Source organism: Cyclopterus lumpus, chromosome 11, assembly GCF_009769545.1.
Source record: "Cyclopterus lumpus isolate fCycLum1 chromosome 11, fCycLum1.pri, whole genome shotgun sequence".
Lineage (NCBI taxonomy): Eukaryota > Metazoa > Chordata > Actinopteri > Perciformes > Cyclopteridae > Cyclopterus > Cyclopterus lumpus.
This window is the reverse complement of record NC_046976.1, coordinates 3,539,505-3,557,150: the sequence shown is the minus strand read 5'-3', so window position 1 is coordinate 3,557,150 and position 17,646 is coordinate 3,539,505. Positions and strand designations below refer to the sequence as shown.

At 44.6% G+C, this 17,646-nt stretch overlaps 1 protein-coding gene across 1 annotated transcript in view; it reads right to left on the bottom strand.

Moving 5' to 3' along the window:
* Positions 1-1,037: 1,037 nt before the first annotated feature.
* nudcd1 (NudC domain containing 1) overlaps positions 1,038-17,646 on the bottom strand; it is a 37,224-nt gene continuing 20,615 nt past the window's right edge. Inside the window, exons 9-11 of the mRNA XM_034544803.1 lie at positions 11,724-11,883; positions 10,428-10,702; positions 1,038-2,537 (exon numbers count right to left, since the gene is read on the bottom strand). Of these exons, the coding sequence (XP_034400694.1) occupies positions 2,400-2,537; positions 10,428-10,702; positions 11,724-11,883 (573 nt within the window). The 3' untranslated portion in view covers positions 1,038-2,399. The remainder of the gene's footprint in view (positions 2,538-10,427; positions 10,703-11,723; positions 11,884-17,646) is intronic.

Below are 17,646 nucleotides of genomic sequence, written 5' to 3'. Positions count from 1 at the left end.
TCCCCTCGGACGCACCGCGTCGATTCATCTCTTTCCCCCCGCGCGTAAAAACCGGGGCTTTGCGCGTCAGGAGGCACCAGCTCCCCGTCAGGATGGACAACTTCACCGCGGCGGCTCCGGGGCTTAACGACACGTTAGGGCTGTGGACGGACTACAGCCTGCAGTACAAAGTGATAAGCAGTGTACTGCTTCTCGTTATCTGCGCCTTAGGGTTCGTCGGCAACGTGATGGTGGTCCTGGTGGTGCTCACGACCAAACACATGAGGACTCCGACCAACTGCTACCTGGTGAGTCTGGCGGTGGCCGATCTCATGGTGCTCACCGCGGCCGGTTTGCCGACCATCACCGACAGCATCTTCGGCTCGTGGGTGTTCGGCCACTACGGGTGCCTCTGCATCACCTACTTCCAGTACCTCGGGATCAACGCGTCCTCGTGCTCCATCACCGCGTTCACCATCGAGCGGTACATCGCCATCTGCCACCCGATTAAAGCGCAGTTCCTGTGCACGCTGTCCCGGGCCAAGAAGATCATTTTGTTCGTGTGGGCGTTCACCTCTCTGTACTGCGTGATGTGGTTCTACCTGTCGGACATCCAGCTGCTGGTGTACGACAACGTCACCATCATCGCGTGCGGCTACCGGGTGCCCAGGAAGTTCTACCTGCCGGTCTACTTCTTCGACTTCGGCGTCTTCTTCGTGCTGCCGCTGCTGCTCTCCGCGGTCCTCTACGGCCTCATCGCCCGGATCCTCTTCCTCAACCCGCTGCCCTCTGACCCCAAAGACAAGAAGAAGAAGAAGAAGAAGAAGAAGGACGGCCCGAGCGGCGCCGACACCAAGAGGACCAGCTGCAAAGACTCTCGCCACTCCAGCTCCACCGCGACCTCGCGCAGACAGGTGGGAATGATGACGCGGCTACATTTACTTTAACTGTGAAACTTGTACTTTATTTCAAAATGAAGGTTTTTTTACACAAAATGTGCAAACAAAAATCTGATCTTTTTAAAAAAAAAATAAAATTAAGAATAAATGCTGCTCACATGGATACGTCGGTAATACTGCCTTACTAGAATAACACAACTATATAATGTATGAAAGTACATCTCGAAGGGGCATTTTATCGGTATAGAATACTTTTTTTAACAGTGCGGTATTGCTACATAAATGTAAGTACATCTGAATACCGTACTTCCTGCAGCTGTTAATAACTAAATAAATAATGGAGAGCGTGCCTCCCAACACATATTGAAAAAAAGGTCCTTATTTATGAATCAGATTGATGCCACAGGAATATACACGTCTTAAAAAGGGCCTCAGGCATGTTTGTGCCTTTTGCAATATTCTCAAAACGGTTTCTCATCTCCATCATGGTTGCCTTTTTAATTTTTTGGGCAAAATTGTCCACAGCAATCTATAATAAAACAATATATGCTTATGCCACATGAGATGTAAAAAAAGAAAGAAAAAGTAATTCTGCTAAATTAATAATATCTTATTTTCTACGGTGTTTTTGACATATGCAATGATTGCTGGGTATTATGTATGTTGATGTTAAAATGTCACGTCTCTAGTTCATCATGTCGATGACAACTCCTCTCTGTGTGTGTGTGTGTGTGTGTGTCTGTGTGTGTGCATGTGCGCACGCTTCATAACAATACTATGACATATAAAATTGTGCTGTATCATTTAAACGTGCAGATGGGAACCATCTGTGTCCATAACTCTCCCCCACGGTAGCTTTGGGCCAATAGAAACTGATTGTGACGCGTCAACCAGTTATGAATCATATTACTTCATTCGTATACTTTAATAACTGAGATAACGGGCAACTGTGGCTCAGAGGGTAGAGCGACCCCCGGCTCCTTCAGTCCATGTCGATGTGTCCTTGGGCAAGACACTAAACCTTCCATTTTCTCCTGTGCCATCGGTGTGTGAATGATGGGTGGATGACATGTAGTGTAAAAGCGCGATACATGTATCGTATATAGAAGTATACATCCATTTACCTTTTACCATTTACAAATAGCCAGAACCTTCTCATTGTCAACTCATTGTGTCTTTATGAATCATGAAATCAAAATCATAAAGAGAAAGCGTGTTCCTCCGTGTTCAGGCCTCAGTTCTCATATTGATCCTCGTTGCCCAACTCCAGGTGACCAAGATGCTGGCCGTGGTGGTGATCCTCTTCGCCGCGCTCTGGATGCCGTACCGCACTCTGGTGGTGGTCAACTCCTTCCTGGACCGCGCCTACCTGGACAGCTGGTTCCTGCTCTTCTGCCGCGTGTGCATCTACCTCAACAGCGCCGTCAACCCGGTCATCTACAACGCCATGTCGCAGAAGTTCCGCGCCGCCTTCCGCAAGATCTGCCGCTGCGGGAGGAAAGGCTCGGACAAGCCCGCCGCCTACAGCGTGGCCCTCACGTACAGCGTGGTCAAGGACACGTCGATGGTGGAGAGCGCCGACCACTTCACCACCGAGCTGGAGGAGCTCACCGTCACCGACGAGCTGCTGTCGGACCAGAAGATGATGTTCCCGGACCCCTGTGTGTACGAGAAGGTGGATTTCAGCGACGCCTGAGGTTCTATCGAGATGGACGATTTCAGGAGGGCCAATCGAGAACTAAGGAGTTTGAAAATGTGGCTTAATGGATTCTGCTAAGTGGGAATATTGTTTCCTGAGTGCCTGCTGACCTTTTCAGAGCCGGCCTGCTCCGACCGGACATGTAAACACAGATTACAGCCACTGATGAGAGGCTTTGATCCGCAAGGGCCGAGAATGATCCCGGACATTGCAAAGCGACAAACGCCGACAGATAAGCGCTCCGTTATTGGACGGCTGTTATCTCATCTCTCACCTGCCGACGTGATAAACCGCCTGCGAGTCAACAAAAATATGAATGTGAACTGAAACGCCGTGCCCACTTCAGATGTATGGATGAATAACGCCAACGAGTCCGGCTCACGGGAGCCACATTCATTCCTCATGTTCCGATTCACCGCTTTTCCAAGAGTGGAATCCAGGATGGGTCGGTTTCCTCAGCTTTATACAGACTTTTGGGATTTTAGGCACAGACAAAAAAAAGAAAAAGTCTATTTTCACACCCAAAAAAAATCAGCTTTTATAACTGTTTGCCATCCTGCCCCCCCCCCCCCCCCCCCCCAGGTGTTTTCAGGGCAGACAGTCCATTAAAGGGTGAGTCACGCCTGAACCTTCGCAGACAGGCACGCGGCCTTGAAGCGCGACAGACCCGTACCCAGCGTGTTCTGGAGGCCTCTGCAAAGGTCTCTGGATGGGTGGTCAAATTCAAAAAGTGCCGTAACGACGTCCATTGTGTTGTTTTAGCTCCCACAGCATCTAATAAAGCCTACTTTATAATGGGTTTATAATTTGTCACTAATCGCTTCAAGCCAAAAAAACAAGGCTTTACAGATTAGTAATAAGCCATTGGGTCGCCAGGTGTCCCTTTGGTTGCTGTGCATTCCTGTTTCATAATGTCAAACCCTGTTTCCAACACTATTCATGGCCGACATTCAATGGCTCTGCATTGTGGGTGTGGTTACACACCAGTAACCACACCCACACGTGATGTCACAGTGTACCAACGCAGCCCAGAGTACAATTCTACATCACTTTCTCAGTTTTATAATAGTTGTAAATGTTTACAAACTCTTGACACATTATAATACTGCATTAGTTAAAACTGATAAACCCTTAATACAATATTTATAAGACAATGGTACCTCCTTCACACTTGACTTTTTTTTTTTTTGATTTATCTTTGATTCTCTCAAATTAGGAGAAAAATAAACGCGTTTAGGCAGCAGAGGTGGTTTTAAACCTCGATGCGTTACAATGTAAAAGACTGTGTCCAGTGTGACAGAGACTCAGTGTCACATAAAGAACATGTGGACATATTCCAGCTGCAGCTGGAGGAGTCCCATCAAAGCATCGGTGTTCCAGTGGATGCAAAGTGGAGTGAATGTTTTGTATCACGTGTGAACTGTGGATGTAACAAGCTTCGCTCTTTAGCTGTGGACATGCTCTGCCACACGGGGGGATGTGATTGGGCAGCAGCAGAGGAAGATGGAGCGGGGTTCAATTACTGCTGTATGTGGAAAATGATGCAATTTCTGCTTAATGATTGTGCCAATACTGTAAATGCCATGAGTATCAGTAGATTGATTGCACTCGTGTGTGTTCCCTGTGTATTTAAAGGGATTGTTATTTATGGTAACTCATCCGTCAAGGGAAGCTATCTGTATATTTTCAATGCCACTCTTGTTATTGTCCACTCAAGCAGTATAAATAGGATTTTGTGATGAACAATTTGGAAGCTGCTGCCTTGGACTTGCTGAATAATGTATTCCTGTGAGTATGTTTGATTGTCTTCTATAGCTAAAATTGTATCTTTATGTTCCATAATAAAGTTGTTCCTGATATTGAAGGAGATGACTTTGTATTGAATTTCTTTTGGGTACAGAAATGACCATTTGGAGGGGCGTGAATCTCTTTTCCATTAGAAATTAAACTGATGACATGAGCGTCCAAGATGTTTTAGAATAACTGTTCCTTCTGCTCATAATAACTCCTCACTAACCACCCACACACAGCAGGACTGGGCAGTCAAAGGAGAAGGGAGAAGAGGGAGAACATTAAAAAAGAACAAGTTCCTGGAATCAAACGTCTTTCTTGGACACTCAGAGGATCAAGCCAGACATCAAGAGCCATACTGCAGTGTAAAACTGACTCAAAGACTGCCCTGATGAAGCCTGTTGCCCGTTTTATTTTTATTTATATGAACCCCAGAAATTACAAAGCACATTCAAATGACACGTTCCTTCCTCTTTCAAATAAAACATTTCCATTCAACTGTTTTTGAGCTGAAGCCAGAGCGAGGCTTATCCTGGTGTATCTGGGAGGCTTTAGAGGATGTGCGTGAAACTCCATGGATTGTTGCAGTCTCAAGTTTGAAAGCAAGGCGGATAAAATAGGGTCTTTTTCCAAAAGTACGTTAAATTTCCGAATAACGTCGCTGGAATTGTATTCAGGGGCAAGTACAAATATACTTTGATAAAGCATCTGGCAGCTAAAAGGGCAAATACAGAGTGAATATTGTCCAGAAACACAACGGCAATCTGCTGGAAGGAGTTCCTCGGCGTACTAACATGTCAGAATGCTGCTTTAAATAATAATAAATGTAATGGTTATTCTATTAATATCTATATACTCATGGTTGTGAACACTCTGTATGATTTAATTAAGTGATTGTACTTAAATGTATTCATTGAACAGAGGCATCAAATCATATTAAAGTTTTTCTTGACGGACAGCTCCTTTGACCGAATGGAAATGGACTAATGTTTCGCATGTAAATGTGTCCGACCGCGGCTCCCATCCATCACTTTAGATTAGACATAACAGGAACCCTCGTTTGCATTCATATGGAGACCCTTCCCCCAGCTGCCTTAAGAGAATATACCCTGCACTCCTCGCTAATAAATGCTAATGCCGTCGCCATATCAACCACGCGTCATCTCATATAAACTCAGCCTGGGAGCAGTTCATTTACTGCCGTCGCCAACGACATTTCAAAAGGCTTCATACAATTTCTCTGGAGCGTGAATAATGTTTTGATGGCAGCCAGAGAGACACAAACCTTTAGCCAGATCCCCGAGGACATGCTGGGCTTTAACTGGGCACCAGTACTAACCATTTAGATTAAGAGCACTACGAAACTCAAACGTCATCAACAACAAACACACACACACACACACACACACACACACACACACACACACACACACACACACACACACACATTATAAAATAACACAGCTGTGCCACCAACACTGTTTGATTGACAGGTGATTTCTGGCAATTGCAGAGCAGAAACACCACAGCCATTAACAACAAGGACACAATCATTAAAAAAAACTACCTGATTACCACTTTAAATTATGTTCATTTATGGCAGGCTACAATTAGCAGACGGTCTGCCGGCTGCAGCCATTGAATTAGACGAATCACATGACTTGCCCCTCTGGCAGGTAAATGACAGGTCGCCCTCGCTATGATCCGAAGGGGTCTGAACTTATTGAAAGCGAGTGTCAAAACAGACACGGCACAAAGGTGGGAACCCACGGAGTGAGCGTGAAGTCGACAGAGAAATACAGGACGAGAAGAAAAGAGAGTGAGGGAGGACGAGCAGAGAGGAACGTTGATTCAGAGAGGGAGAGTTAAGAAACCTTCCGGCTCGTTCATTCTGAAATGAAAGTGTTTCAGCACAATATCAATACTTGTGCTAACGGGACTGTAATGTACGTACAGGACGGATGAAGCAACAAAGACGAAGAGGGTGGTGGTGGTGGGGTTAATTACAGCTGCACCGCAACACTTTTCTGAATAATTACACATGGAAGAAAAAGATGAGTTTGAAGAGGAGTCACTTTGCCCTCCTAATCTACAGTTGGTTCCATCTCATGCAGCTACAGTAATGAAACCAAACGCCATAAAGCCCTCGACCGAGGATTTATGATGCCGTATATTTCAAGGATAAGACGGCAAATATTCTGTGTTGGTTCACGACAATTAATCCATCCCACAACCAAGAAGTGTGTGTCCACAGCCGGATATACTTACTGTTACTCCTGTTACATAACACACTGTGTGACATCCTTAGCTACCGTGAATGTGGGCACTGGAGTTTATTTTGAGTCCATCATCCATTCAGCCTCCTTGTTGCCAACCACACTCACCACAGCCACAAACGTGTATTCATCCACAGACGAAAATAGTCCATTGCAAACCTGGGGTTTAAAAACTACAGTTCCCAGCGTTTCTAGGGAAATATTGTTGTCCTTTTGAAAAAGTCCCGTATTTGAAGCTTTGAAGGAGACAGACTAACGCCTGGTAGGTTTTAGTGTCTACAGAAATGTAGAATATCACCAGCCTTATCCTCTAAAGCAGCTTTGATCAATCTTTTTTTATTCCCAATGGATCAAAAGACGATGTGTAATGTGACCGGGCCTGCTAGAAAACAAACTAACTAAAATATAATACAATTCAACCCCCGCCAGCTTAAAGTGGTTTAACATTTTTTGTGAACATGCGTATTTGTCTGCTAGCTGCTAGCTAGACGAGAAGATCAATATATCACATGCACAGCAAACGTGAAGTTACCGCCAGCAGCTTGTTAGCTTAGCTTAGCTTAGCATAAAGACTGGAACATAGGTGGGGGGAAAAGCTAGCTATGTTCTGTCCAAAAGTACTAGTTAAAATCCACACGTGCTTTGTTTGTTTGATAGAAACTGTAAAAAATAACACGTTGAGGTTTTTACAGTCTTTGTACCACTTACTACTAAAAACACATCATCTCATCTTCTTCTCAACGAGAAAGCCAATAAACTCAAAATCCTGTGTAAATTAAACTCTTAAAAACTACGTTGCTCTATTACACACCTTGTGTAAGTTGACAGTGAAGTATAAATCTTCTGTAATTACCGCTATACAATATATAATTGGAGTGCATGAAAACATTGGCCACATCCATCCGTCAGTGGCAACAAGGTGGTTTTCAAGCCCGTCTTATCTGCCTCGTTTCGAGACGTGTTCCACGACGTCGTAACATTCACCGCCCGCGGAGCGACCAGCGCAGATATGACATCCATAACACCCAATTACTCGCCCTCCGTCTCCCGCACCCGCCGGGGAGGATCTCTATTCATTACCGGAGAATGTGCAATCAACTCAACAATGAGTCGTCTCCACGAGCCTCCTGCCGGGGAAACGTGTGGGCTTGTTTCATTTAATCATTTAAAAAAAAGGTGCCAATTACACCTGTGGAGAAAAGCAGTTTGATCATGAGGAGGTGATCTTTCATCACAAACCGATTGGTTGTTTTCTTCCTCAACACAAACAAGTCTGCTACTTCTTCAGCACCACTGACAGCGACGTGGATTCATCAGTTCTGGGCCATCGAGGCTAACTCGCCGGAACCAGATAAAGGATCAGGGAGTCCGGCAGACTGGACTGGATACAGACCTGTATTAAATGTGGCTACCTGAGTGGATGAGAACTACACCGTCCAGGTTTCTGAAACCAGGTCATGCTCATGAAGAGAGCAATAACATCTCTACCAACAAGCCTGAACTATATATGATGCGCGGATCGTTGTGGTGTTGTCAAGAATGTACCAAAATACGAGTTGCAGCCATGGCAACGGGTGAAGAATGACACAAAGCTGAATAAAGCTGCTGACACCCCGTCCCAAAATCAGCTTTTCCCTGACCGGGAACAGGATCCCAGCCACCACTAGACCCCCACGGAGCCATGACAACGGGGCCCTCGGCGCAAAATATATCTATAGCGTTGGTATTGTTATGCCTTCTGTGTCCTATTCTCTGCACAGATAACAATTCTCTCTCTCTCTGCCAACACACTGCAGAAAAAATAAATAAACTGGAATCTGCTCGGCAAGCTGCCGGATGAGTTATTTTCTGCAACGTGCTTTAAAATAAGCAACAGGTGGGATACATCTCATTAGTATGAACTAAACTATAAAACTAAATACATCCTATTTAATCAACGTCGTTAAAGTTGCATTTTTATTCCATCAAACGGATCACTTAACCTGTGCAAGCAGCACGTCTATCTTCCTCCTTTGCGTAGGCCTCGTGCATTAGTTGAAGTATCTCGTCATTGAACATTCAGACACGGGCGGTGAAACCGGAGCCGTGATTTTCATTTCAGAGGCAGATCAGGTCACCTGACCCTGCAGCCGATGAGACTCGCTCTGAGGGACTGACATTTTCTTTTTAAACAAAAAGGCATGGCTGTCAATCTCTTTTAATTAGAGCCCTCTTTTAAAAAAGGCATGCGGCGTCGACCTGACGGAGGTCTGGGGGAAAGGCAGGCGGTGGCGGCGGCCATCTCCCATGACTCGCGTGGTCAGATGGCGGTCACATGGCTCGATACACTTGTTCTGCACGTCTGAGCAAAGACAGAGGCCGTCCTCGGAGACGTCGGCGGTCTGACAGGCCGTCCTCAGGGACGCGCTGGCGCAGCTCGTAGAAACGAGCGGCGGCCACTGATTCAATTGCGCAGCAATAATTAAATAAAAAGCAATACAAATGGGAGAGAAAGGAGAAAAAGGTGATTACGGACAGCCTCGGGGGTTGGGGGCGAGGGGGAGGAGCCAAGGCCACAAATGGAGGATCGTCCTCAGAAAAATGGCCGTCCTGATGAAGACAGTTGATTTGAAGAAGCCCGACTGCCTTTGCCCGGGACTCGCATTGAACCACGGTTCCAGTTCCAGTTCACACAACACTTGATCAATAAATTGGTGGGAGCCAACCCAAGCTTCCGCTTGTTGTTGCCTCCAGCTGCACACAAAAACACTCCTATGGATCGGTTTCTCGCGCTGGCGTGTTTAAGCCTCATCGTGTCTCTCTCGCAATCAACGAATATATATCTTTTATACCCCCCCCCCCCCGTTAGTTTCCAAGTCCATTAGTGTCTCTCTTGAATCTTTTCCTATCTCGTCCATTGATTGGATGAGTGGGCTTCTTTGAGGTTTTCTTAAAATGGAAATAGAAAATGTCGCTGATGAACAGACATGTTGGTGTACTGGGGGGGGGAGTGGGTTTGATGGTGGGGGGGGTGGGTATAAAAGATATATTCGTTGATTGCGAGAGAGACACGATGAGGCTTAAAATGTTCTAAAAGTTGAAAATAGGAGCGTTCTTCCATTTCCCGGCACAAGTACACTAGTTTAATATTTATAGAGGATTGACGCATCAGACGCCATCAAATGGTGTCAACAGCTGCTCGAGGCGGGGATGAGAAGGGCGGCAGAAAGGTATCAGACATGATGGAATCTTTAGGCCTCGCAAGATTTTAGGCTCCAAGTCCATCCCATGTGTGAAATGGAAATTTATGGAAATTAACAATTCGCTCCTTTCATACTTTCACAGCGACGGCCGGTAGAACGAGCCAAGGAGAGGGATTTCCTCCTCCCCGCTGACCATCTGACTGAACAGCCGGCCGTCAAGACAAAGGTACGGATTCACGGGTTGGAAAGTGTCTAATAACTGAGCGGCAACGGGGCACCACCACCTGAGAGTCACTTGGCAATTGGAGAAGATGATGTGATGATTTAATCATAAGAATAATTGTCTTACCCTGGAGACATTCAGCTCTAGTTTATTCATTCCTTACCGTTTGTTCACAGACATGTTGGAACACAGATGACTTGTAGGAGGTGAAACAAAACGTCAGTAGAGACAGCTCAAATGTACACATGACGAGATAAGAAAAGAAGCTGGAACAGATGGCAGATCTCCAGTTTGGAATGATCGCGCTCTGGTAGGGGGGAGGGGGTGGAGATGAACATCTACAACCAACAAGGGTCCCAAAATCTAATTATTATTGACCTTTAGAACAAAGAGGTGACTGGAGGTCAGCATGTACAGCCTCTCGTTGGTCGCTCTGAAGCCCAGGATCGGCTTATCGGAGTCCAGGCTGGCCACCTGTTGCTTGGCGACCTGTCCCACCTGGCGGCCCTGCCTCCGGTTGAAGAGGACGGTCTCCACCGGCGCCGGCTGCCGGTAGATGAAGGCTCGGCGGAGACACTCGCCCAGCGAGGCGTAGGAGAAGTTCGGGGCGCAGGTCGCAAACTTTTTATCCCGCTTGGACGCCTGGACGTAGCCTGTGGGAGACACGGCGGTGACATCAGAGACACGCCCGCGCTGATTGAAGTAACAACAGTCGTAATGTGGTTCCACGAGAACAGCGGTCGATGATCTCACACTCGTCACTGAATGAGTACTCATGTAGTATTCATTCAATATGAGTATTCAATCAATACTGGAATCCAGAAATGTAGCGTAGGACCGGATTCTGTTAAATTAAAAAAGTCAAACATCAAGTCACACATACAAGGCATCAAGTCTATCAGTCACATATTAGCTCGATAAGGTATGCGTCCGATTAGTAATCAATCAATCAATCTATTACTTGTCACAGTTCCTAGTGACTAGCTCAAGGTCACTAGATGTATCCTGCCAGTCTCAGGACTGAAGTTGGGATGTAACTGGATGAACCTCCCAATAGCAAAGCAACTTCTGTCCCCTTTAGGGCCGCACGGAGGTGATCGGGTATTTTCGGCTGCATAGTTAGACGAGATGCTTTGAACCCGTCTCCAAGTTTCAATCCCATGTCCGCGTGTTAATTGCAAACGGCCTGATGCCGGTGGCCTGATGCCGGTGGCCTGATGCCGGTGGCCTGAGCTTTTGTTTGACAGGTCTCCATCGCTGCGGGAAAATCTCTCGCTCGTAAAATCCTGCCTGATTTTTCCATCTCGAGTGTTCCGATAATAATACTGCTGCTCAACGTCGACCTTTTGAACAAAACTAGTACTTTTACAAAACAATGTCGCCAGGTAGAGCTCCGACCAGCTCAAACCCATTATTACGCAATATAACGTTTTCTCTAAAAGTATCTTTTATTCTGAAATACATTACCGGAGCTTTCTATCCACAAACAGTGGAGACCAAATGTGTTCTCGATAAGAATATCCAACATATACTTCATCTATAAATTCTTGTAGTCAGACTAAAGAAGATGACTGCACATGGACGCACACACAGATGTCCACCCTGTAGGTTTGAACGTCATTATTAGTGTTGTTGCTGCAGAGCCGATGTCAACGTGTCTTCGGAGGCTCTCACCCAGGGCGTTGAACGTGGCGACGTGCTCCCACATGTCACTGGGTTGGTCGGGCCGAGGCTGCCACACCAGAGCGTCCACGTCGTGCCTGAGGCAGAAACACGGCATGTCAGAGGGGTTCACGTCCACGCTGAACAGGAACTGATGGCTGCCGAGGTTCACCTGCAGACACGGACACACGCGGAAAATTAGGGAGGATGTTTGTTTTTTTTAAATCTCATGGTGTGAAGGATGGATGTTCTCATGTGGCCTGTTTGTTTGACAGACATTTTCTTTTCCTTCTTGATTTCCTAACTTACTTATTTCTGTCTTTTCTTGTTTGTTTGCTTCTTTCTTCTGCCTTCCATATTGGTTTATTTGTTTCTTTCCTCACTTTCTTTATTTACAACCTTTCCTTCTTCGATCTGTCTTTGTTTGTTTCCTTTCTTTTCTACCTTTCCGTGCTCCATCCTTGTTTCCTTTCCTTTCTTCCTTATGTCTTTGTTTGTTTGTTTCACTCACATCTTACCTTCCTCTGTCCTTTTTTCCTTTCTTCCTTCGGTCTTTGTTTATTTCTTTCTTTCCTTCCCTTTTTTCCTTAATACCTTTTCTTCTTCTTTCTATTCTTTTTTTCCCCCTTTCCTTCTTCCGTCTGCCTATTTGTTTGTTTCCTTCCTTATTTTAAGTTTACTTCCTCCACTTTTAAATGATTTTTGCAGATACATTTCAACCTCCCTGTGTGTGACATCAGCAACGTGGATATTTCTCTTAAACCGGCGGGTCATTCTGGGACAAAGAGAGCGAGTAGTTTGTGATAACAGCCATAAAAGTCCACGGGTTTGCCCGACATTCACTCCTCTCTGATGGATGTGCTCGATGTAATTGCGCGTGTGTGCGGTTCGAAGCTATTCCAGTTGGACTCCAATTGTTTGGCAGAGAAAATGACCGCCGCTGTGACATAATCGCTCCTCGACATCTGACGGCTCACGCGCAGTCAACCCACATCCTGTGAATACGACTGCCAAGCGCGTCTCCGAGGCTGTCAGCCAACGCCGTCCTCCCCCGACTCGATACACACTTGACAGGCATTGAAAGTTCAGTGACGAGTCCTTTAAGAAAGCTATCGCTCTAAAAACTCATTTTCTTGCCACTTGCGACGGTTTTCGCTCGTGCTCATGTCCGACCTGCGTGTGCGAGAGTGGATTGACAACAAAGCGCCCGGGGGCCCGATTTGTGAGACAGAAGAAAAAAAAGAAAAGAAGTACACTGTTGACTTCAATCAGAAGATTGCGTGTGTGCATTTCAATGATTAGTTTCTCCTCTCGGCACTGGGACATGCTAATCAATCGGTGCAATCAGCTTGTGTAAGAAGCCCCACAGCTCCCACTGAAACATCTGCATCCACAGCAGTGCAATGGAGGAGAGTGCTTTTCATTTGTGCCTCGATAAGAAATAAAAGAGAGACTCTCAACGGCAACACGTCCCTCAGTCAATGGATCAGTCAACCAACACACGTGTCATTAGTTTGATTAATTGGTAATATAAAAGGATTTTGTTCGTATACCCTGATGCTCAAACGCATTGGTTTTATATTTTCAGGTTGACAATCCAAATATTAAAAATTAAATGCAAATCAAGATGAAACATTTTCAGACTCAATGTCATTTTAAAACCAAGTGTTGTGTTGACTCGGCACCGATGAAAGCTTTAATACCCTCATATAATCTAGTTGCATCTCAATCAATATCTAACACTGAAACATAAATCACATGTTCGGCTCTTACTCATCGATATGGATGCTGGGTGCGAGAGTGGGTGTGTACTCCAGTTATTGTTTGATAAAGATATGCGAGTACTTCTGGCAGCAGACCCAACTCTCCGCCGCATGAGCCAGATCTAAATAGGTCGTTGTTTTCCTTCTCCGATGGTTATTGTAGGACTAACATAATGCTGGGTCCTGGACAATGGAACCTCTTTACTCTGATATTCTGTTGTCACGTTCCTAAAAATAAATAAATCCAATTATGAAGCCGTTATCTCATTATTTTAGAGCAACCCTTTTCTCAACAGCCTCCGCCTTAAACACAGGGCCGATCAGAAGAAACAAAACCTGGATAAAACCTTAATCCGAGCCAAACAACATGGACATAAAAGAAACTTCTCTCCTGCATCTTGCTTTTGTTTCTCTCACAAAGACGTTGTTGAATGAGGAGGATTAAAAGTGGAACAAAGCATCGGATTACTCTCCGGGATTCAAGAATCCAAATTCACACTAATTCCTGTTACCTGCGAAAACACAGATATGCTATTGAACAAAATCAAAAGTGAGCTTGATGACCCGGCCACAGCGAGAGAGGACCTGAGGACCCGAGGACCTGAGGACCTGAGGACCTGTACGCAACAATGCATGTCGAGAGATCCGGGGTGCGCATGTGTGTTTGTGTGTAAAAGCGAAAAAACGACCCCCAAGAGGATCAATAAAGTTATCATCTCTTCCAACCATATTCCATGGCCTTCCTCAGTAGATGGATTTATGAGTAGTCATCAAGGAAGGGAGCGATCAGTCAGCTGGTTGATTAAAGGTTGCTCTCATCGCTAGTCTGCACCAGAAATACAAGTCAGTTAAACAGATTATTATTGTATTAATGTCCACATTTAAAATACATATTGACATGCGGACAATGTTTAATTGTGCTACATTTTTGACAGTTAGGATTGTTTTCTTACTTTTAGTTTAACTTATTTTTAAACATCAGGGAAATCCGACGTTCGGAAAATATCGAACGACGTTAGAAATATCCGACGTTCGGGATATCCGACGTTAGAAATATCCGACGTTCGGGATATCCGACGTTAGAAATATCCGATGTTATAGGAATATCCGACCGACATTAGGAATATCTCTATTTGTCACACTCAATTTCATAGAGATGTGGTTTAAACTGTCTGCCGAGAATTTTTTGGTCACGATAGTATACATTTTCTATGGGTTGCACGAGTGATATACACAATATGAAATACTACAGGAATTAATTACCCGTCCTCAGTCTGACAAAAAGCTTCAGGTGAATGCTCTTTTCTTTTCATCAGGGGGTTTATAGGCTTCGTATTTGGCGTGCAGGAAGTGAGAAGTTGGCACTAAAAGCAAATGTGTCTGTAAACAAAGGCCAGATGTCGGTAATAACAGCTGAAATGCCAACTATCTTTCATCGCCATCGCTGCCGTCATGTTCCTGTAAGGCTGCCGCTCACTCGCCTTCACAGCCAGAGGACCGGTCGGTGTTTTATTTAGCATCTCTCCTGAACAAATATCCTTCAGGCTGGCATGTGATGGTTAATACACCAGAGTAAATGACTCCCCCCATCCCCCCTCCCCTTGACATCTCTTGGATATTACATTTCATTCGTGTCACTCTCTTGAATCAAAAGGGAAGATGTTTCAACGCATCATTCTGTCTTTTAGATAAAAGGCTCAGACGTGTTCAGAGATGCCGGCCGGCTCCACTGATTGGCTTGTGGAGTCGCACCTGTCCTGGTGGAAAGTCCGAGCTTCATGTTATGTTTCTATTCTTCACACATTGGAATTATTATACTATGGGATACATCGTCACCGATCGGCTTTCAGTGCGACGCTGACAATGACAACGGTAACATGCGGCTGTTGAGCAGGTAATAATGACCATGATCGTAGGTTATTGCATCAGATAGTTCACTAAATTAAGACACAAAGTACAGCAGAGGCTGAGTGGAATGTCATTAGATTAGAAAAATACAAAATGTCATTTATCTTTAATTCTTTTAGGGGGGGGGGGCGAGTATTTGCACCAAAGTTCATGCAAACAATATTATAGGTGTCAATATTTCATTAAAAAACACAACAATTATAATTATTGATGCATTAATGTGTTCATCGCTTTAATGTTGCAGCTAATAGAACTCATCTTAACCACTTAATATACTTCATGACTAGGCTATATATGCCATAGTTTCAGTCAATGTATATTTTAAATGTATTGTAATTCTGCAAAGTAGCCTAACTAGTAACTGATATAGTGAAATAAAAGTAGTGAAGTTAAAGTCAAATCTTTCCCTCTGAGACGTGCTGGAGTTGGAGTATACTGTAAAGTAGCACTCAGGTAAAGTGGGCAACAAGTACCTCAATATTGTACTTAAGTACTTCACTTTAAAATGTACACATATTTCTTCTGGTGGAAACAGTCAACCCATTCAATAAATGTCAGTCAGACTGACATTTAAATCCCTAGATTGGTGCCGCTACAGTGGCTAGCAATATTGAAAGAAAATGCATATTTGCAAGACACATCATTTCATGGAATACTTGAATGTTCTGCTTTTTAACAGACTATATCTCCATTTTTTGGTTTTCTATGATGTTATCAGTGATTGTACAGGATTCCTAAACCTTGTGTTTTTAAAGAAAGCGTCAAAGCCTGCACTAAATACAGTTCCCAGATGTACAGATACCATCCGTTGTTAAAAGGTTTTAAGAGATATGCCGAGTGGATATGAGCGTTCCCTCTGGGGAACGCACATAAAGAAAACACTCAGTCTCTTCCACTGGAATCGGAACCAAAGAGGCATCAAAGGCTCTATGTAAAAAACAAAAAGGTCAGCGTACGTCCTGGTGGGCAGACGAGCGACTGAAGCATTACGGCCAATACAATGAGGGGGGAAGTGGTGAATAGAAAAGGTAAGGCTCCCTGGATGAGATACGGATAAACACAGGCCAACACACCTGTATACACTTACATGTTCTCTCTCACACACACACACACACAAACACACACACACAGGCTTTCATTGCAGAGTGAAAGGGTTTATTTCTGACTGCTGTGAGAGTTTTCGCGATGAGGGAATTATTAAACCTGAATCATTTTTGTGCAAATGAAACAAGAGGAACTGAAAGAGGGACATCAGGGATGGACATACACGAATATCCACAGTTGAATAGAGCTTTTTGAAACTTCTACATATCTAAATAAGAGAAAAAAAACATTTCGCTTATGCTCATTATTCCAGGGTTTCTATGGGGTTAACACAGTATTGTAAGTATTCACAAACAAATGTCAAGTCATAAACCCAATGCACACATTTATGTGATCTGTATCTATAAATCTGCACTTGTGCCTTTAATCTACCACTCGTATCTCACAAAATGCAATCCACATGCAGGGAACATGCGTCTCGCATAATGTCAAGAGACTCGTAAAATGCTCACGTGTGTCGCGCCTCGTTAGACACAAAGCACAAACAGATGAGTGATCTCTATCTGCAGCGATCACGTGAATGAACGGACGAGAACATATGCGTTAACACCACGGCCGGGTATCGTTTATACAAATGATGACGCCATCGCAAAGGCTGACCCGAACGCGTCAAAGCTCCGACGGTTGCCATGGTAATCAACATCCATTTAAAAATGTATATACATATATGCTTTATGCCCCAAATCCCAAACAGTATATGAAATAAGGAAAAGTAATCAATATACATTTTTAATCAATAGCTCTGTTTGTTGTGTGTAGGGTGTGTGTGTGTGCGAGTGTGTGTGTGCATGTGTGTATAAGTGTGTGTGTGTATGCGTGTGTGTATTTGTTTGTGTGCGTGTGTGTGTATACGCGTGTGTGTGTATACATGTTTGTGTGTGTGTGTGTATACATGTGTGTGTGTGGGCGTGTGTATACGTGTGTGTATACATGTTTGTGTGCATGCGTGTGTATACGTGTGTGTGTGTGTATACATGTTTGTGTGTGCGTGTGTATAAGTGTGTGTATTCATGTGTGTGCGTGTGTGTGTGTATACGCGTGTGTGTATACGTGTGTGTGTGTGCATGTGTATGTGTGTGTTTGTCTGTGTGTGTGTGCATGTTTGTGTGTGTGTGCGTGTGTATATGTGTGTGTGTGTGTCTGTGGGCGTGTGTATACGT